Genomic DNA, 23,129 nt, shown 5'->3' with positions numbered 1-23,129 from the left:
GCAGCGCGAGAGAGCGGCAGTGCGGAAATAGGCTGTCTATTGCCATTCTCTAAGACAAACTCTAACCTTAACCAGCTCCTTAACAGCGCCTAAACTTAACCCTTCTAACCTTAACCAACTCCGAAACAATGCCTAACCTTAACCTTAACCATGCCTAACCTTAACCTTAACCATAGAAAGAATATTGCCATTCTCTAAGACAAACTCTAACCTTAACCAGCTCCTTAACAGCGCCTAAACTTAACCCTTCTAACCTTAACCAACTCCGAAACAATGCCTAACCTTAACCTTAACCATGCCTAACCTTAACCGGCGAAAGAATACACGTAAAAAAAAAAAAAAAAAAAAAATATTGAAGGGATTCGAACTTGTAACCAACGGACCGCAGCGCTGCCAGGTGAGCTAAGCTTCGAATGAAAATCATCGGCGATTACGCCTACATAATGCCGCAAGCTCTGCCGCTCCGCTCTGCGGCTGCCGCGGGGCGTGTCGCAGCCAATCAGGGAAAACGCGGAAGCACTCGGGCACACTCTTCCGCTGTCAATAAGCAATAAGCAACACGCGGCTCGCAAGCCGCATGCGGCTCTTTGCCCGCCAATGTGTGGCTCCTTCCTCCATAAAAAAAAAAGATTTATAATATTTTTTTTTTGTCATTCATTCCATAAGATGTAGAATAAACATTTACAGACTTTTTTTTAAATGGTTCATTTGCATGTTCTTGGTATCTGATTCTAGGGACATCTATGGATCTCAGGGAATGTATTCCCAGTGTCAGAAATATTATGTATATTACTAGGCTTGAGTAAATTGTAATGAACCAAAAGGAGAATATCAATTCAATTATATATATATATTTTGACTGTGAATAACACCATGCTAAAATTTACCAGACCTGAAAAATCTAAGCAAATTAATAAAGGGAAGATGATTAAACAGAAGGTTTTGTAGATACAGTACTGAATTCTGCCATCTGTACACATGCAATTTGAAATATGATTATAGAATATCAGGCCTATAAATTACCTTATTATGGCCAAGTCGCACATCTATGGATCGGGCCAAATCTCCCCTTTCCAATGGCAATATTCAATCTGAATTTAGTATGACCAGGCGTGATTCACAAGTACAGTTACTTTTTTTTATCCACTTTTTCTATTTTTCTCCCATCCCAATTTCGCTGTGCCAATTCTCCCCTCCCGTCTTGAACGTTGCTCGCATATGCCCCCGACTGGCCGGTTGTAGGGAGGATAGAAGCCTTGCATCACGTGTCCCCTCCGATACACGAGGAGGCAGCCTGTCACATCTTTTCACCTGCCAGCGCGGACTCTCATTGGTAGGCCTGCCACGATAACACATTTTGCTGGGCGATTAATTGCCCCCGAAAATATCGCGATAAGCGATATTATTGCGACCGGTTAGAGAATTTTTTTTGGAGAAATTTATTTCCCAAAACTTTTATTTTGAAGCCCACCGCTCCGTCTTTTCCGGTGTTTTAGACTTTTATTTTGAAGCCCACCGACCGGACCGGAAGTATTGTTGTGATTATCAGGTACTTTTTTAGTCCCTGCTCTGTCGTGGTTCCAAGCGAGTAGAAGTGAGATGCATGCATCTTATTGGTAGAAGTGGTACCAGAAAAGTCACGTGAAACACTGCAGACCACTGATTGGTCAGAATAGAGACGCGTCACTCATTGGAGAGTCTGAGGGAGTCTGAACGAAAACAGAACGCCGCCATCTTTAATGTCTCGCATAGGATTTCATAATCATTATGTTTGCAGCAGGCACAAGTGCAATAAACAAAGGATACAGTCACTGTGTATTCTGCCTCATTTATTGATTAAACAAAACCGACATCAACACAATTTGCCACAGAGCGGAGAGTTTAGTCTCGCAAAAAGATTGCTGACTTGTTAAGGCTTGTTGTTAGGTTAGGTGCTAATGTTGTGCTAGCGTTTTAGCATGGCTATCGTACATAGCGTGATCAATATAACTCGCTATTGATTGTTTGTATGAGTAACGTTAATGCTAGTAGAATAGACACAATGAGGGGTAACGTTAGCCCCACGGAGCTCCTGTGCTGTGCTCTGTAGTAAAGCCAGCGGCCCGCCTCCCAACACGGACAGTGACTGACAAGGGGCACTCACTGGTTCCGCCTCAAACAAACACGCAAATAGCAATTAATCGCGCCCGTCAAAATCATTGCATTCATTTTAATTATCGCGGCAATTAATCGATTTATTGCTTATCGCGGCAGGCCTACTCATTGGCGAGGTGTAACGTGTGGGAGGCTCACACTACCCCCGCCACTCCCTGTCTCTGCTGTGCAGGAGTCCCCCAACCGTCACTGTCCACAAAGTCCAGATTACCACCCATCGACTTCCACCCGCTAACTCTGCCAATTGAGTTAGTATGACAGCCGGCCCAAGCCGGAGGCAACGCCGACAGCCGGATTCGAGCCCGGTGTCTCTTGCGTTGGTGACGAGCGCAATGTCCGCTGCGCCACCCAGCCGCACGTACAGTTACTTTTTTATAATGTACATTTCTCCAAGATTTCTCATCAGATTGCAACGCCGTTTTTTGCTAGACGTTCACAACATTCAGGTTTGTGGGAGATAATCCCGAAAAATAAGAGAAATAAAAAAGTTTATCCAGAAGTCAGATGATTGATGGGTAGGGTAGTTGGTAATTGCTGGCGTGAGTTGGGTAGGGTAGTTTTTCGAAATTCGAAAGTCCATCAAAAGCCCTGGGTCTCTTCCTTCAAAAGACTACACTCAGTGCGGCTACGTGGTGCAGTGGGCAAGGCGCTCACCACGAATACTGGAGATGCTGGGTTCGCCTGTTCGAGCCCAGCGCTCCACATTGCTTTCAGTTTAGCTGGTCGTCCGTACTAATACACATTGGCAGTATTAGGGGGTGGGAAACTGATGGGTGGGGATCGGGCGTTGTGGACAGCGACTCCTACAGGTCGGTTGGTGCGCCTGCGCAGTAGAATCAGGAAGCGATGGGGGCGGCGCCCCTCCAAAGCGCAGACCCCTGACGCTGAAAGATCGCGCCGCGCAGGTGAAAAGATGCGACTGCTGTTACCTCGAGTATCGGAGGGGACTTGTGCTATGTATGACTTAGTCCACATTGCAGCCGGCTTGTGGGAGGCAAGAAACAGCGTTCGAGACAGGGGAGGGTTGAATTGGACGATACGAAATTGGGATGGGAGAAAAAGTGGATACAAAAAAAAAAGAAGACTACACTCACTTTTGGCTGTGCCACTTCCTCCCGTCAATATGCGCCGAATTCCGACTCAATGCCCTGAGATTTATATAATCATATGTTTCACTAATAACAGTTACAATCATTGGTAAACAAACGTAATGCTGAAAATATACACTTTGACTGCTGTTTTGACAGGGTTAGGGTCTTTACTCTTGGCTACATTTGAAAAGAAAACGCAACATTAATTCATACATTCTGTAGAGATGGATTTATGGCCTGATGTCATTTGCGGTCCAGTACTGGACCGCTCGGGCTTAAGAGGTTAACCCTGTGAGGCCTAAATAAAAAAGACATTAGTAACATCAGAGGCCAGAGGGTGGGACCTATAAACACAGGAAGGGTGCGTGGCTGAAAAAAAGGTTGAGAAACGCTGGTATATATGGTGGCTCTTTGTGGTACCACAGTAATTTTTGTGGCTCTTAGTCTCTGACTGGTTGGCCACCCCTGTTCTAGGTAATCAAATTGAGAGCAAAGAATGACGTCCTGTTTACCAAATAATACTGATGGATACCAGTGAGTAGCTTCCTCCTCTCCGTCTCATTTCTTTTAATTGGTTGTTGGTTATGTATTTCAATAAACGAATAACATAAATGGGAAACAGTATCAGTTATTTTTCAAAGACAGGTAAGACCTAAGAATATGTAATATTGCAGGTTTATTCTGATTGGTCTGTGTGCGTTCTGTGGCGTGTAAAGAGAAGTTGAAAGAAAATATAGAAAAAAGTGTGGTGATAGTTTAAGCAAAACATCCTGGTTATCATCAAAGTTAGAATTTAGCTCTCTAGGTTACGCCTTAAACATGAAATGCTGGTGGGTCCTTCTAGGAAAGTAGTCAAGAACAATGCCAAACAGTGAGCACAACTAGCTGCATTAAACATAGCCAGCACAACCAGCTGCATTTAAACATAGCCAGCACAACCAGCTGCATTTAAACATAGCCAGCACAACCAGCTACATAAAAGCCAGCAAAACCAGCTACATTTAAACATAGCCAGCACAACCAGCTGCATTTAAACAAAGCCAGCAAAACCAGCTACATTTAAACATGGCCAGCACAACCAGCTGCATTTAAACATAGCCAACAGGCCCAGCACAACCAGCTGCATTTAAACATAGCCAACAGGCCCAACACCATCAGCTGCATTTAAACAAAGCCAGCACAACCAGCTGCATTTAAACATAGCCAGCACAATCAGCTGCATTAAAACATAGCCAGCACAACTAGCTGCATTTAAACATAGCCAGCACAATCAGCTGCATTAAAACATAGCCAGCACAACTAGCTGCATTTAAACATAGCCAGCACAATCAGCTGCATTTACGTCGCAGTAACATTAGATCTTCGCAATCCATGATGGATGAAAATGGGTTATCAAGTGTGTCCCAATTGTTTAAATATTCCCACACACTTGATGCCTACTTGCACACTGTAGGTACATTTACGTTCCACCTTGCAATACGTCACCGAAGTGTGAACGTCCACAAGCACACTCAGCCAAGTGGAGGAATGGGACAAGCCCCAGAAACTGAACAAACCAGGTCACAGGAAGTTCACCAGCCCATAAAAGGGCACACCCACCCACTCTCACACAAACACACAATCTTAAAGGGACAGGCACACAATTGAGCCTCATACACTTCCACTGGGAGAAACACACACAGACACACACTTATGGGATGTGTCAATTAACTCAGTAGAGTCTACTTTTTAAAGCCACACCACTGTGTATAAGCAACAGTCACCCCCTTTCATATATCATAGAGATGCAGTGTGGATATCCGCTTTCATTGGTCTATATTTGCCCCACCCCCTACACTTAAGCCACGCCTCCTTCTGTATCTCGAAAACGATATCTTGTCGTTGACTCACGTGTAGCACCGTTGGACTTCTATGTTCGCCCCACCACTTACACTTAAGCCACACCCCATTTCGTATCTCAAGAACCGTTTGTTGTAGAAACTCAAGGATGGCGCTGTTGACACTGTCCTCACCAGTAATCTGAGTCTATTTCTTTTATATTTTCTACTGTCCTCACCAGTAATCAGAGTCTATTCTTTATTTTATTTTCTACTGTTCACCAGTAATATGAGTCCATTCTTTATTTTATTTTCTATTGTTCTCACCAGTAATCGGAGTTTATTCTTTATTTTATTTTCTATTGTTCTCACCAGTAATCCGAATCTATTCTTTATTTTATTTTATATTGTTCTCAGCAGTAATATGAGTCTATTCTTTATTTTCTACTGTTCACCAGTGATCTGAGTAAATCTTTTTTCTACTGTTCTCACCAGTAATCCTAGGCTATTCTTAATTTTATTTTATACTGTACAAAACAAATAAAATTAAATGTATTTGTATAGCCCGAAATCACATGGAATAGTCGTCATGGGCTGTACAAGTCAAGAAGAAACATCACAATAGGGCTGGGCGATATGGCCTAAAAATAAAATCTCAGATTTTTTCACACCACATCCAATTTACATTGATTTTTTTCTAAACTAGAAACGCCAAGGAAATCAGGAAACCTAACTTTCACCAATCTTAAATTTTTTAATAATATATATACAGTATATATATATATATAATATATATATAAGGTTACTCTTGATCAAACAAAGATGAATGTCCCTATTGGGATTAATAGTGCAATAACTTGCTTTTTCACCAAACTTCACTTAAAACAAATAAAAGGTGCCTCTTGATCATAGACATGACAACACATTGGTCGCCATAAACAAGTTACGCCGTTTTTGGCCGCCATGTGTTGAACGCCAACAACGGCGTAAGCCGTTTTTTAAAATCTATATTTAATTTTTTCGCCATGGCATTCATAATTCATCCAGCTAACCTCCGGTGCTGCAGCAGGACCCTGAATGAGATTGCAACGCCTCAATACCGCCGCCTGGTGGATGGTCGGGCGAGTTACACTCTCAAAACCGGAAGTTGTGATCGGTGCGTTGAGGAAATCCCTCCGGCAGTAATATCTTGCTACGGGACTAGACAAACACTGGCGTGCATATGGATCGCTTCCATAACGCAATAATCTATATGATTTTGGCGTTTATTGCGCCATACAAACCGGAAATTGATCTAGGCGATCGGCGTCAAATAATTGGGAACTTTTTCTTCCAGTCTCATCGGCGAACGGTAAGAGGACAGTAACGTTATTTTCAGCCCGATTGTGCGTTTCTTTGTTTGCAAACAGTCTGATCAATATATCAACCTATACTACATAAAGCCGTTACTGACGATAAAGGAATTATAGACAACCCCCGCCCCCCCTTTCCTCCACGCATGATGAAGCATAATGTATACCGATCATATACATTTGAATTTTTTAATATAGCGTGTATATAACTAGCGTTTTTGGAATTACAGCAGAAAAGCTTATAAACATACTTATATTCAAGACGGTATTAACACAACAATGTATGAATGAAAAAATATAACGTTCCCACATCCGGAACGATAGATAATCGATGTTGAATGGGCCATAGTAACGTCAATATAGCAATACAATTAAACAAGTTATAGCCCTGCAAAGAAGGTAAACATCTCCATAGGCTTTCAATGGTGGCAGACTGGCTATATTGATGGATATAACCCATGGCGGACAATGTGTTAATAAATTGCAAATGTAACTTTCACCAAACATCACTTTTTGTAAAATAAAAGGTTACTCTTAAAAAGAAAAAGAAAACAAAAGATTTTTTTTTTGAAAGTCGATTAAAATTTAAAAAAATCTTCCTAAATCATTCATTCGAATTAATAGATTAAATCGATTACTCGCCCAGCCCTACATTACAATAGATCAAAAACAAAAACCACCATAAAATCCAAATATCCAACACTCCCCAATGAAGATAAGGAACGACTCACTAAAAACCTAGCAATAGCAAAAAAAGCACCACAGGCGGCGTGGAGGAGCGAAACCTCAGATGGGCTGTTCAAAGGGGGATCCCCCAACAGGATGTCGGTGATAATATATTGTTGCAATGGATGATAGATGGATCAATCAGTCCTCACCAGTAATACAAGTCTATTTTTTTCTACTGTTCTCACAAGTAATATGAGTCTATTCTTTATTTTATCTTCTACTGTCCTCACCAGTAATCTGAGTCTCTTATTTTCTACTGTCTGTATTTTTATATATATATATATTTTTTACCAGTAATTAGGGTTCTCCATCTTGTCCAGGAAGTTGTCAAGCTCATCCTTGTTTCTGATTGGCTTGAATATCTTCTTCCCATCCAGGTTGTAGCCAATGTGAGGGTAGTCCTTATACCACTCCATGGGAATGTTCCCAACAGTGTTCCTGATGTCCTACATAGAAGAGAGAGAACCTTGTTAGAACACCATATACAGTAACAGAGTTCCTAATGTCCTATATAGAACACAGAACAACAGAGAGAACCTTGTTAGAACATAGATAACCCTGTTAGAACATTGATAACATTGTTGGAACATAGATAACCTTGTTAGAACAGAGATAACCGTGTTAGAACACCATTTACAGTAACAGAGTTCCTAATGCACTACATAGAACACAGAACAGAGAGAACCTTGTTAGCACATAGATAACCTTGTTAGAACATAGATAACCTTGTTAGAACAGAGAACCTTGTTAGAACATAGATAACCGTGTTAGAACACCATATACAGTAACAGAGTTCCTAATGTCCTATATAGAACACAGAACAACAGAGAGAACCTTGTTAGAACATAGATAACCCTGTTAGAACATTGATAACATTGTTGGAACATAGATAACCTTGTTAGAACAGAGATAACCGTGTTAGAACACCATTTACAGTAACAGAGTTCCTAATGTCCTATATAGAACACAGAACAACAGAGATAACCTTGTTAGAACAGAGATAACCGTGTTAGAACACCATTTACAGTAACAGAGTTCCTAATGCACTACATAGAACACAGAACAGAGAGAACCTTGTTAGAACATAGATAACATTGTAAGAGCAGAGAACCTTGTTAGCACATAGATAACCTTGTTAGAACATAGATAACCTTGTTAGAACAGAGAACCTTGTTAGAACATAGATAACCGTGTTAGAACACCATATACAGTAACAGAGTTCCTAATGTCCTATATAGAACACAGAACAACAGAGAGAACCTTGTTAGAACATAGATAACCCTGTTAGAACATTGATAACATTGTTGGAACATAGATAACCTTGTTAGAACAGAGATAACCGTGTTAGAACACCATTTACAGTAACAGAGTTCCTAATGCACTACATAGAACACAGAACAGAGAGAACCTTGTTAGAACATAGATAACATTGTAAGAGCAGAGAACCTTGTTAGCACATAGATAACCTTGTTAGAACATAGATAACCTTGTTAGAACAGAGAACCTTGTTAGAACATAGATAACCGTGTTAGAACACCATATACAGTAACAGAGTTCCTAATGTCCTATATAGAACACAGAACAACAGAGAGAACCTTGTTAGAACATAGATAACCCTGTTAGAACATTGATAACATTGTTGGAACATAGATAACCTTGTTAGAACAGAGATAACCGTGTTAGAACACCATTTACAGTAACAGAGTTCCTAATGTCCTATATAGAACACAGAACAACAGAGATAACCTTGTTAGAACAGAGATAACCGTGTTAGAACACCATTTACAGTAACAGAGTTCCTAATGCACTACATAGAACACAGAACAGAGAGAACCTTGTTAGAACATAGATAACATTGTAAGAGCAGAGAACCTTGTTAGCACATAGATAACCTTGTTAGAACATAGATAACCTTGTTAGAACAGAGAACCTTGTTAGAACATAGATAACCGTGTTAGAACACCATATACAGTAACAGAGTTCCTAATGTCCTATATAGAACACAGAACAACAGAGATAACCTTGTTAGAACAGAGATAACCGTGTTAGAACACCATTTACAGTAACAGAGTTCCTAATGCACTACATAGAACACAGAACAGAGAGAACCTTGTTAGAACATAGATAACATTGTAAGAGCAGAGAACCTTGTTAGCACATAGATAACCTTGTTAGAACATAGATAACCTTGTTAGAACAGAGAACCTTGTTAGAACATAGATAACATTGTAAGAACAGAGAGAACCTTGTTAGAACATAGATAACCATGTTAGAACAGAGAGAACCTTGTTAGAACAGAGATAACCTTGTTAGAACATAGATAACCTTGTTGTTGTTAGAACAGAGATAACCTTATTAGAACAGAAATAACCGTGTTAGAACAGAGATAACCTTGTTAGAACAGAGATAACCATGTTAGAACAGAGAGAACCTTGTTAGAACAGAGAGAACCTTGTTAGAACATAGATAACCATGTTAGAACAGAGAGAACCTTGTTAGAACAGAGATAACCTTGTTAGAACATAGATAACCTTGTTGTTGTTAGAACAGAGATAACCTTATTAGAACAGAAATAACCGTGTTAGAACAGAGATAACCTTGTTAGAACAGAGATAACCTTGTTAGAACAGAGATAACCTTGTTAGAACAGAGATAACCTTGTTAGAAGATAGATAACCTTGTTAGAACAGAGATAACCTTGTTAGAACATAGATAACCTTGTTAAAACAGAGATAACCTTAGAAAGAACATAGATAACCTTGTTAGAACAGAGATAACCTTAGAACAGGGATAACCTACTTAGAACATGTTTATAAAGAACTAGAGGGACAGTCTCTAATAGGACGGTAATGTCTCCTAGTGCATTCTGTGTGTATACATGTGTGTGTGTTAGACAGGTGAGGAGAGGAGGTATTCTATAGGCTGAGATATTGGATCATACAACTCATAACAGCCTACATGTATAACCTTGGTACAGACACGCGCGCGCACCAGCGTTTCCGTTAGCCGGTAATTACCGGTTTTTGACCGGCAAAATCTGTTGAAGTCCGACATATTTAATCTCTCCGGTCATAATGTCCGGTGAAAATAATTCCCTCTAAACACAATTAGATTATTTGAATTGTATTAAAATAGGCTAAAATTAAATAGCCTATGCGATGAACGAAACAAACAATCATTAAGCAGCCGGTCTAATAATGACATTGTCTTGTCAGCGCGAGCTGGCTGCTGATATATTTGCGAGAAGCATCCATCTGCCGGCCGGCAGGGTGCAGTACTCCAATTCAGCCATTGGCAATTCAGCTGTTGGGTGGGGGCGCTGCTGAGCGGTTTCCAGACCGGACCTAAAAACACTGCTGCTCCATGCTTCACGTAAATATATCAGCAGCCAGCTCGCGCTGACAACAGAATGTCATTATTAGACCGGCTGCTTGGTGAAGCAACGATGAAACAAATTATTGTTTCGTTCATCGCATAGGCTATTTAATTTTAGCCTATTTTAATACAATTCAAATAATCAAATTGTGTTTAGAGGGAATTATTTTCACCGGACATTATGACCAGCACCAAGTCGTTGGGAGGTGGAGATATAAATCACGCAAACCCACGATAATGTTCAGTTCTTCGCTTGATATAATTAATATAAATGTCCAATATAACGGAATTCGTTAGCTCATAAAAATGTGATTATAACAGACTGCTGTTTATTAAGGTCGGGCAGACTGCCCACCGACACCTCAAGTCGGCAGCAGCACGAAGTCTCGAGGGACTTATTTTATTTGGAATATATTAATGACTGTATATACGCAAAAGTAGCCTAGTTTTAAGTTAAAATATTATAAATGCCTTGATGATGTCATTCTTTATATAGGCATATCAATTGTTTTTAAGCTCAATAAACTCTGACCGGAATTTATCCCATTTGTCCGGTAGATTGAAATCTACCGGACACTCAGACCTGCAAAAAAAAATTCTAACGGAAACCCTGGCGCGCACACGCACACACCTATAACTTGAGCACAACTGCAGTTATTAAACTACATCAGGTTGGGAAATACAGATGTCATTGTCTGAGAAAGAAAATAGCACACACACACACACACACACACACACACACACACACACACACACACACACACACACACACACACACACACACACACACACACACACACACACACACACACACACACACACACACACACACACACACACACACACACACACACACACACAGTTTGTCAGTCTCTCTCCTGCTCTCTCTTTTCTTCTCAGGCCAGCTGAAAGCTCTCAACTGTGTGACTGTGTGATTTTTTTAAAGTGGTGTGTGTGTGTGTGTGTGTGTGTGTGTGTGTGTGTGTGTGTGTTATAAGTGGTGTTTCCACCTGTGAGTAATTTCTATAAAGCCTCTCCTAGCACAGCCAATTAGACTGGAGTACAATATTCTCTCTCTCTCTCTCACACACACACACACACACACACAGGCATGGAGGTAGGCCTACGTGCACACTTCCATGCTAAAGTAATGTAATATGGCCACAGACTCTGTGGGACTTTGCTGCTATTGTTAAAGGCTGCATGATACTTTCAGACGTCATAGTGACAGAGTAGAGCTGGGAGGTAAACTGTCATGGATCCATGCAGAGGTTTTCTACTACCCCATTGTCCACAAATATATTATTAACTATATATACACATTTATTTCTTGCAGGAGTATGTAAAAATAAAATAGATACTTTTAAATGACACAGCACCATGACAACGGTCTGTATTACAAGATAAAGACAATTTATAATAAAACACAAGATACTTGTGCCCTAATGATAAGGATAAGCACTCAATGAAGAAACCCACTCCCATTGTCAAATGAAAGTCTAACATGCCATTGCCTATACATACTTATACTATGGAACTACAGACTGTATACACACAATGTATTACATGGCCCATAATGGCGCCCAAACAGCATTGCCAACGTCAAAAAAGACGTCCCATTTTGCACGCTTCAGGTATTAACAATGATACTGAGCGGATCTCGGCCTGTCTGTCCGACATCTCCGCCTGGATGACGACCAACCACCTCAAACTGAACCTAAGCAAAACAGAATTGCTCCACCTGCCGGCCAAATCCTCCCCCCTGACCGACCTCTCCATCACAGTCGAGAATGCAGCTGTGACCGCGTCCCTGACCGCCAAGAACCTTGGTGTTGTCCTCGACGACCAGTTGAACTTATCAAGGGTTATCAAGTGGGCACCTCCCTACACTGGTGTTTCATCAAGTTGGGCCCCGGCCTAGGACAGTTAGTTCCATGCTAGCTCCCATTCACCATGATATCCACATCCATATGTTATCCTACTGTATGTAAAAAATAGAACAATTCCTGATAACAATATCACACATGAAACTAGGGATGCACCGATCCGACTTTTTCAGTCCCGATACTGATACCGATACCTGGGCTTTGGGTATCGGCAGATACCGAGTACCGATCCGATACCCATTGTTCAATTAATAAACTGTATGCCTCACTGTGTGGAAGAGACTGGGATAATTTTTTTGTGCAAGGCAACATCAGGCTTGACTTAAAACATTACTTTCCTAACTTAGTGAAACAAAATGTAACAAATTAACACATAGATATAAATGTACTTTATTGTTATTTCTTATTTTATTTATTATTATATAAAAAAAAATAAAAAAAAATACGATATATATATATATATTTTTTTACCGATACCCGATCCAGCTATTTTAGTCATATCGGGGCCCATATGCGATATCAATATCGGATCGGGTGCATCCCTACATGCAACAGCAACAACAGAGAGGAAAAGGAATAATCTTACCCTTTATTTACTTTGGCCCCCAGCTGACATTATTTCTCCTCAATCAAATCCACTGACTGCCTTTCAATGCTTCTTCTGACATCTAATGTACAGCCTTTCACAAACTCCACCCACAAATTTCCCAAATAATGATAAAGTTGACCGTGCTATAAATCCTCTACATCCTACTTCCACTGGACAAACCCTAGCTTTCCATCCTCGCTGTTCAGTTTCTGCTGCCAAATCTGCATATCTAAGCTTTTTCCTTTCGTAGGCCTCCTCCACTGAATCCTCCCAAGGCACGGCCAATTCTATCAAATAAACTAACCGCTGACTAACAGACCATAATACTAGGTCAGGCCTCAGGTTAGTACTAACCATCTCTCGTGGAACAACACGTTTTCTTCCCAAATATACCTACATCTCCCAATCAGTAGCTCAATTTAGGTGGTCCGACTCATGCCTAACTAAAAACCTACCTCCTCTACATTTCTCTCCCTCACGGACAAATCGAATGGCTGCACATCCGATTACATCCTGAATTCACCTGTACTCTTCTACCTAATAACTCTTCTAATTCCTTTTGCTAAGCTTTTCAAAACCTGGTTATGAGAAAGAATAGTCTCACAGCCTGACAGTATGCTCATTCTCATCGTGGGGGCGTAACAAAATTGCAACATCCGGTCATTTAGTGTTAGCAATGTGGCTCTTAAAATTAGACAAGTTAACAAAACATATCATCCTCTTGTAAAACGTCTCTTTACCTCTAAACCTAAATGCATTTGAACAGACATAATTACTGGTAAACAGGAAGGAAGACACTGTTCATTCTCACCACAGGCAAAAAAATAAGGAACCAGGGATTCATGTTGATTCACAGGTATGTGATCTATAGAGGCCTTGTACGGTACAGTGTTTCCCATTAATTACCTAGACTGTTGCGGCCCGCCACAGTTGTATAATGTCTAATTAGTGTCTAATTAGTCCCACCACAGTTGTATAATGAACCAAAACAAATTTGTAATAAAAATCTTTTTTTTAAGATTTTTTTTTAATTTTATTATTATTATTCTTTTTACAATTTTTTTTTAAATATAAAGTTTGCCAATAGGGATGTATCAGTAGTATTGGCAGTGGTAGTAGTCGTAATAGTAATCCAGTATATACTATTACTAAATTGTTCCGGGGGGGCATGCACCCGGACCCCCCTAGAGGGGCAGAGGTTCACCCACCACAGTCTCACAAAATCCTGTGGGAAACACTGCGGTATGTTTGTGTAGTTCTCTTTCTTCCAACATGGTTGCCCGTAACCATTGGTAACCAATTAAGAAAATGCCTAATTTCTATGTAGTTGTAGAGTAGGTAAAATATGATATCACTGTTTAACTGTGACCTGTTTACAAGATCCAGTAATAAGAAACAAATACAAAATTTAAAATAAATATTTGGTGATATACAGTATTTTTCAGCAAAGTATAATTTGATGAAATGTTAGATACTGTTGTGTTTTAACTGAAACACTATGAGTACGAGTCTAAGAACCTGAAGAGAGAACCTTTTAAACCTGGTAAACCATGACACAACTAAACAGTCCAGGAAACCAGCTTAGAGTTGTCAAAACATGTCTCTGGACATCTCAGTCTCTGGACAAACATCTCAGTCTCTGGACAGACACCTCAGTCTCTGGACATCTCAGTCTCTGGACAGACACCTCAGTCTCTGGACAGACATCTCAGTCTCTGGACAAACATCTCAGTCTCTGGACAAACATCTCAGTCTCTGGACAAACATCTCAGTCTCTGGACAAACATCTCAGTCTCTGGACATCTCAGTCTCTGGACAAACATCTCAGTCTCTGGACAAACATCTCAGTCTCTGGACAAACATCTCAGTCTCTGCCTCTCTGGACAAACATCTCAGTCTCTGGACATCTCAGTCTCTGGACAGACACCTCAGTCTCTGGACAGACATCTCAGTCTCTGGACAGACACCTCAGTCTCTGGACAGACATCTCAGTCTCTGGACAGACACCTCAGTCTCTGGACAGACATCTCAGTCTCTGGACAGACACCTCAGTCTCTGGACAGACATCTCAGTCTCTGGACAGACATCTCAGTCTCTGGACAGACACCTCAGTCTCTGGACAGACATCTCAGTCTCTGGACAGACACCTCAGTCTCTGGACAGACATCTCAGTCTCTGGACAGACACCTCAGTCTCTGGACAGACATCTCAGTCTCTGGACAAACATCTCAGTCTCTGGCAGACATCTAGACCTGAGAGGATATTTCAACATTCTGACTGGACAATTGCTATGCCACCCACCCACCCACACACCCCCACCGCTTTCCAACACCAAACACAACCCCCGCCTGCCTCTCTCTCTCCATCACACGCACACACACACACACAGCTGGACTGCATAGGAGTGTGTGGATGCATGCTAGAGAGAGAGCGACACATGAGAAAGACACACCAACACCTGGTTCTAATACAACACACACACACACACACCACCACCACCACCACACCACACACAGGCAGGGGCCTGTCAGACTGTGATGGAGATGATCATTAGAAGAGAGAGAGGCAGAGAGGCAGAGAGAGAGAGAGAGAGAGAGAGAGAGAGAGAGAGAGAGAGAGAGAGAGAGAGAGAGAGAGAGAGAGAGAGAGAGAGACATGACCATTCATAGACCACTATGAGACCAGGTCTATCTAAGCCTCTCCATGGTAGACCACTATGGGACCACTAGGTTAGTCTACGTATATAGTCTATACTGGGTTAGTTTGCATATATATAGTCTATACTGGGTTAGTTTGCATATATATAGTCTATACTGGGTTAGTTTGCATATATATAGTCTATACTGGGTTAGTTTGCATATTTATATAGTCTATACTGGGTTAGTTTGCATATAGTCTATGCTGGGTTAGTTTGCATATATATATAGTCTATGCTAGTGGGTTAGTCTATATAGCATATATACTGAGTTAGCCTGGTTGTGTGGCAATAAAAGTATCTCGAGTCTATACTGGGTCAGTCTATGCGTATACAGTCTATGCCGGGTTAGACTATAGTCTATACTGCTTTGGCAGCAATGTATTCTGCCGCACCAATGAAGCAGATTTGAATAGAGTTACGAGAGGAGGGGAAAGCACAGCTTCAGTCTAGCCTCTGAGAATAACACACACACACACACACACACACACACAGAGGTGGTGCCAGGCTCGTGGCTGGCGTGAGCTGCCACCATACTGCCATACAGCTCTGACAAGCAGCCAGACCACGTCCTGATGACATCACAACCTAAACCTCAACTCTACTGGAAGAACTCTCTCTCCCTCTGTCCGTCTCTCCAAACTCTCTTCTTCCGACTCTCCCTCCTTCTCTCTCTCTCTCCCTGTCCATCTTTCTCTACCCCCTCTCTCCAACCTCTCCCTCTCTTTATGTCTCTGTGTGTGTCAGTCTCTGTCTCTCAGTCTCTCTCTCTGTATGTCTCGCTCAGTCAGTCAGTCAGTCAGTCAGTCAGTCAGTGTCTCTCTCGCTCTCTCTCCCGGTCTGTCTCTCTATCCCCTTTCTCCAACCTCTCCCTCTCTTTATGTCAGTCTCTCTCTCTCCCTCTCTGTGTTAGTCTCTCTCTCTCCGTCAGCCTCTCTCTACCCCCCTCTCCAACCTCTCCCTCTCTCTATGTCTCTGTCTCTCTCTGTATGTCAGTCTCTGTATCTCTCTGTCATCTCTGTCTGTCTGTCTGTCTGTCTGTCTGTCTGTCTGTCTGTCTGTCTGTCTGTCTGTCTCTCTCGCTCTCAGTCTCAGCCTCTCTCTCTCTGTGTCAGCCTCTCTCTACCCCCTCTCTCCAACCTCTCTGTCTCTCTCAGTCAGTCAGTCAGTGAGTCTCTCTCTCTCCCTCCATCAGCCTCTCTCTCTCAGTCAGTCTGTGTGTGTCTCTCTCTCTCTCTCTCCATCAGCCTCCTCTCCGTCAGTATCTCTCTCCATCGGTCTCTCTCTCTCTCTTTATCTCTCTGTGTCAGTCTCTCTCGGTCAGTCTCTCTCTCTCTCGGTCAGTCTCTCTCTCTCTCCGTCAGTCTCTCTCTGTCAGTATCTCTCTCCATCAGTCTCTCTCTCTTTATCTCTCTGCGTCAGTCTCTCTCTTGGTTAGTCTATCTCTCTCTCTGTCGTTAAGGAGCAGGGCTCATTATTTCCACTCTTGATTGCTGATACTTTCCTCACTGTGGCTACTGAGAGAGAGAGAGAGAGAGAGAGAGAGAGAGAGAGAGGGGTACAACCAGTGTGTTCTAAGGGTACATCCAGTGTGTTCTAAGGGTACATCCAGTGTGTTCTAAGGGTACATCCAGTGTGTTCTAAGGGTACATCCAGTGTGTTCCAAGGGTACATCCAGTGTGTTCTAAGAGTACATCCAGTGTGTTCTAAGGGTACATCCAGTGTGTTCTAAGGGTACATCCAGTGTGTTCTAAGGGTACATCCAGTGTGTTTTAAGGGTACTTCCAGTGTGTTCTAAGGGTACATCCAGTGTGTTCTAAGGGTACATCCAGTGTGTTCTAAGGGTACATCCAGTGTGTTCTAAGGGTACATCCAGTGTGTTCTAAGGGTACTTCCAGTGTGTTCTAAGGGTACATCCAGTGTGTTCTAAGGGTACTTCCAGTGTGTTCTAAGGGTACATCCAGTGTGTTCTAAGAGTACATCCAGTGTGTTCTAAGGGTACATCCAGTGTGTTCTAAGAGTACATCCAGTGTGTTCTAAGGGTACATCCAGTGTGTTCTAAGAGTACATCCAGTGTGTTCTAAGGGTACATCCAGTGTGTTCTAAGGGTACATCCAGTGTGTTCTAAGGGTACATCCAGTGTGTTCTAAGGGTACTTCCAGTGTGTTCTAAGGGTACTTCCAGTGTGTTCTAAGAGTACATCCAGTGTGTTCTAAGGGTACATCCAGTGTGTTCTAAGGGTACTTCCAGTGTGTTCTAAGAGTACATCCAGTGTGTTCTAAGGGTACATCCAGTGTGTTCTAAGGGTACATCCAGTGTGTTCTAAGGGTACATCCAGTGTGTTCTAAGGGTACTTCCAGTGTGTTCTAAGGGTACATCCAGTGTGTTCTAAGGGTACTTCCAGTGTGTTCTAAGGGTACATCCAGTGTGTTTTAAGGGTACATCCAGTGTGTTTTAAGGGTACATCCAGTGTGTTCTAAGGGTACTTCCAGTGTGTTCTAAGGGTACATCCAGTGTGTTCTAAGGGTACATCCAGTGTGTTCTAAGGGTACATCCAGTGTGTTTTAAGGGTAAGGGCTGCATTAGTCATATTGAAGGTTGTCTGGAACCAGGTAACATTCCTTCAGCTTCTATTGATTTACCAAAAGAATAGTCTGATTCTGAAAGGTGTTGAAAAAGGTCAGTTTATCACCATTTCTTTACCTCCTCTCCTCCCGTTCCTCTATCTCACTTTCACCCCCCTCCTCTGTCCCCCTACATCTCTCTTTCGCTCCTGTGCCCCCCCCTTCCCCTACTTCTCTCTCTCTCTCTCTCTCTCTTTCCAGACTTCCGTCATTGGGGAATTCTAGTCTGGAAGTTTATTTTGGAGCTCAACAACATTCCTGGTAGTACACACACACACAGAGAGAGAGAGAGAGAGAGAGAGAGAGAGAGAGAGAGAGAGAGAGAGAGAGAGAGAGAGAGAGAGAGAGAGAGAGAGAGAGAGAGAGAGAGAGAGAAAGAGAAAGAGAAAGAGAAAGAGAAAGAGAGAGAGAGATTCCCGTTGCTCAGCCTGAATCTTGGAAGCCTCAGAGGAAAGATGAAATAGTAGAGTCTCTAGAATAGAACCTCTAAAAATACACTCAGAGACCGGCCCAGTGTGTGTGTGTTAAGTTAGTTATTATCACAGTGTAATAATTCAGTGCAACAACGATTTGATTCCAACTATTCAGGCAAAGATTTGATGCATCGTAAAATCGTACATTTTAACAACGGTTTGGTTAAATAAATTAATCATTTTAAAAGCTGAAATAGTTCTACATACGCGGTGTGATATTAACTCAGCCGTAATAGGGTCTGAACAATCACAACTTGGCGGTCACTGACGACCTCATCGCTAGCGACGTCTGCTCCATCTTGGAACGAGGGCACAAAGTGTCATGTGACGTGCATGTGAGCCACCACTAGGGGCAGAGCGGCGAAGTGAGTTACTGAGTGAGTGAGTGAGTTAGAGACGTCTGTCATGTAGATTCACTTCGCATCTAGAAATGTACATCTCACATCAAATGATAAAAGACAATCTAGTCACCAGGAAAAACCTGGTTGTACTCCAACGGTCCAATCCCTGTGTTCAGCGCTGAGCAAAGAGATGGAACAACAACACAGGTTGACCAATAAGGAGCTACTTAGGACTCAACAGCTCTATTAACTGTAATTTGGTTTTTAAAATGAAATAGCGGCGCTGCTGAGATTCTGTCTGTTTGAAAATGTAAGGTTTGACCTGATGGTGGCGCTAGAGGAAATGTCACAGGGTCACCAAGATTAATAGGGTTCTTCCACTAGGGGTCAACTCATGACTCATGATAGATAGTTCACAGCCAATTTGAAAGGTTCTGAAAAAAAACGATTCCAGTAATTGTGTTCACATCCAGGATCTGAGGCGGATGCAGCGGCGGATGGGATGAATCTATAGTCTTTTTCAACATTCAAGATTGTTTATTGTCATGTGCACAGTTAAACAGACAGTTTTTTCGTACAATTAAAATCTTTCTTTGCTAGTCCTTCTATACTTTCTAGAAGTGTCTATACTTCTATCTATAGCAGATAGAATACAAATTTCAATATTCAATATTCAATACAAATTCAAAGAGGTCCAGTTAGAGAAAATATCCTCAAGCAGGTCTGGAACACCATGATGTCTAACTAGCGTTATGATTCAGTGCCACATATATTGAAGTAGCCTAGTAGTTGTATCAACGTCTGTATGTAGTCGACAACCGACTGTCAAATCGAATAAAGAAAGTACAATTCAATAATTGAAGTACTGATAATAAATAAATGTCCTTTTCTCATTTCAAGTAAAATAAATAATGTAATACATTATATATATATAATAATAATAAATAATACATGAACGATAATCATAATTATAAAATAAATACCTAACAGAGCTTTTGAAAAATGTGCACCTCTTTAACTGCGACGTCCAACATATGGGACGTTTTTCTGACTTTTTGCAACCGGCACTTTGGCTACCCCTAGTGGCTCGGGTGTGCATATTTTGTAATACAATATATATATCGAATTGAAGGCTTATTTGTTGCCTGTCGATAGCAACAAAATCCAACAAAATCCGTTCAGCAGTTCTCGAGTTACATGCTGGTATTTGAGGCTTGTGCAAAGTACACGGTATTGCGCAAAATACCACTCCCGACTCAGGCTGCAGTAGTTCCGTCAATCTAGATCCGATCTCGAAAATGATTGTGGATCGTTGTAGCCAATGAGTGTGGCTTCCAATGATACCCCATGTGGGGATGTGTGAATCAGGGATCTAGGTGAACAACTAAATTATTTAACAGGAAGCCAAATTAATTGAAGTCTATGAGAAAACTGAGTTTTTCTTTGTACACAGTTTACCAAAATCACTCCTAATCACTCATTTCTGAATGGATCTTTGGATTTATGGATATGTACTACATAAGGCTTCAGGCTATGGCTCCGTCTGGATTTGTAAGCCATACCACCTTCTGGGGAAATACTACCTCTGGACTACTAACTACTACAGAAAAACTTGAGTAACAAGTTTTTCTACAACTCAAGTTCAGACCTATGTAACTCTATTACGTTAGCACTAAAAGTGATTTTTCTTCTGGAATCAGAAACTACAGAATGTCATCTTTCAAAAGAGACCAGGCTCATGCATGTGCTATAAGTATAAAGTATGTTGTTTTGGTTTGCAAAAAAAGTATGCAGTCCTCAAAAACGAAAACGGCCAATTTTGGGGGTGCTTGCTATAAAGTGGTTAATTAAAAAAAGAATTCGCTTGAGTTTCCCTCTTTTCTGCTTTTTTGTCGACTCCAGTTCACATCTTAATGTGATCATAATAATTTCAGATATTTCACGTCTCAACCAGTTTCATAGCAAACATCTCAACAATCTAAACAATTAAAACAGCTTTAACAGCTCCTTTTCTCTTCCTTTCCCTCTTATATCTGGGCTGGAATGGTGTCGTTCTCATACAGTAAACAACTGGAAGGATATGTTCCTAGTGGAGATCACTACCTGATGGCTGTCAGTGGACACGAGCAACAAGGAACATTCATTACCACGTTGTTTGGCAGTGAATGAATGTGTTAGAATTCTGGAGGATCGATCATATTGGGCTCTTAGATTGTTTATTTTTCTGTGTCCTCGGTTTGGATTTGAGTGTGTGTGTTTTCTCAAAAGCTCTGTGCTTCCTCTTGTAATAACACTTTGCCGCTTTTAATAATCGTCACATTCCCGGCCAGCCATTAGATGGGCCCCACTCTAGGAAGGCCACCTTTCCATTACAAACGTTCACTGTGCCTCACGTTGTTTTGTAGAGCTAAATTTATATTTTATATTATAGCTATGGATCCAATGTCATTGTCAATTGATAGTATGAACCTTCCGTTCAATATGCCATAAAGAAATATTTTTCTCATCAATACGTTCTCGAGCAGCATAACTGGACAACACACGACTTTAACATAACCTATAGAGGTCAATGGATCAAGGATGGAACGCTCCCAAGCACTGGGATACACAAACGTCATGTAGAATGTGTACATTCAATAGCAAACACTTCTCTACTTTTACTTAAGTAGAATTTGAATGAAGGAGTTTTACCAGAGAACTCATTTATCTGAGTATTTCTACTTTTACTTAAGTAAAGGAACTGTGTACTTCGTCCACCACTGCCTTCCAGAGCACACTATGTGAAATTACGTTTCTCAGACAGTTGTCTGTCTCGTCTCTCTCCCCTGTGTGTATCTCACTCACTCACGCGAGTCACAACGCTTACCGGAATGCACAGACTTGATTGGCTGAGTAGCATCACGTGAGACCATTTACAACGTATGCGATTGGTCTGTGAGTTTCCTGGGCCCTAAACCAGTACCGTAAAGTCTAGAAAAGCTTTGCAGGATTCAAATAAAAAACGCTCCGTCAAAATGTAATAATTATCAACAATTTCTTGGTTCTGGGTCTCTGGGTTCTGAGTCTGACCCGGGCTGTCTGATCTATAAGAACACTGTTGATTCAGAGACAGAAAGACTGTCTATCTAGTGGTGACAAAACACACACAATACTCTGCTCAACTGATTTAACACACAGTTTTACAAAAGAGAGGACTCAGGAACTAACCCCCTAATGCTTTTACCAGCTGACTGGTGTGTGTGTGCGTGTGTAGGCGGATGTGGCAGTCTGTCAGTAGTTCAGGTTGCTACCGACTCTCTCTCTCTCTCTCTCTCTCTCTCTCTCGTCTCTCTCTCTCTCTCTCTCTCTCTCTCTCTCTCTCTCTCTCTCTCTCTCTCTCTCTCTCATCTCTCTCTCTCTCTCTCTCTCTCTCCTCTCTCTCTCTCTCTCTCTCTCTCTCTCTCTCTCTCTCTCTCTCTCTCTCTCTCTCTCTCTCTCTCTCTCTCTCTCTCTCTCTCTCTCTCTCTCTCTCTCTCTCTCTCTCTCTCTCTCACACACAGGAAATGACCTACCTTGAGTCCATAACACTGATCACACACACCTACTTAGCTTTAGGTACAAAACAACCAGAGCAGATCAAAACAATACTTAGTCTAACCTGAAGAGATCAAAACAATACTTCATTTGGCCTTAAGAGGTCAAAATAATACTTAGTTTAGCCTTAAGGAGATCAAGATGTGGTTTAGCTGTAACTCAGAAATACTGCTGTAGATTAGCTGTAACTCAGGAATACTGCTGTAGTTTAGCTGTAACTCAGAAATACTGCTGTAGATTCATTGTGACTCAATAATACTGCTGTAGTTTAGCTGTAACTCAGGAATACTGCTGTTGTTTAGCTGTAACTCAGGAATACTGCTGTAGTTAGCTGTAACTCAGGAATACTGCTGTAGTTTAGCTGTAACTCAGGAATACTGCTGTAGTTTAGCTGTAACTCAGGAATACTGCTGTAGTTTAGCTGTAACTC

The 23,129-nt window shown here is 41.5% G+C and overlaps 1 protein-coding gene across 1 annotated transcript in view; it reads right to left on the bottom strand.

Moving 5' to 3' along the window:
• Positions 1–23,129, bottom strand: part of bop1 (BOP1 ribosomal biogenesis factor) — a 206,314-nt gene that overhangs the window by 59,955 nt on the left and 123,230 nt on the right. The window contains exon 4 of the mRNA XM_084311977.1: positions 7,435–7,589. Coding sequence (XP_084168103.1) covers positions 7,435–7,589 — 155 coding nt within the window. The remainder of the gene's footprint in view (positions 1–7,434; positions 7,590–23,129) is intronic.

This window comes from Notolepis coatsorum, assembly GCF_963971535.1.
Source record: "Notolepis coatsorum genome assembly, chromosome: 4".
Classification (NCBI taxonomy): domain Eukaryota; kingdom Metazoa; phylum Chordata; class Actinopteri; order Aulopiformes; family Paralepididae; genus Notolepis; species Notolepis coatsorum.
This window is presented reverse-complemented; position numbering and strand designations above follow the sequence as displayed.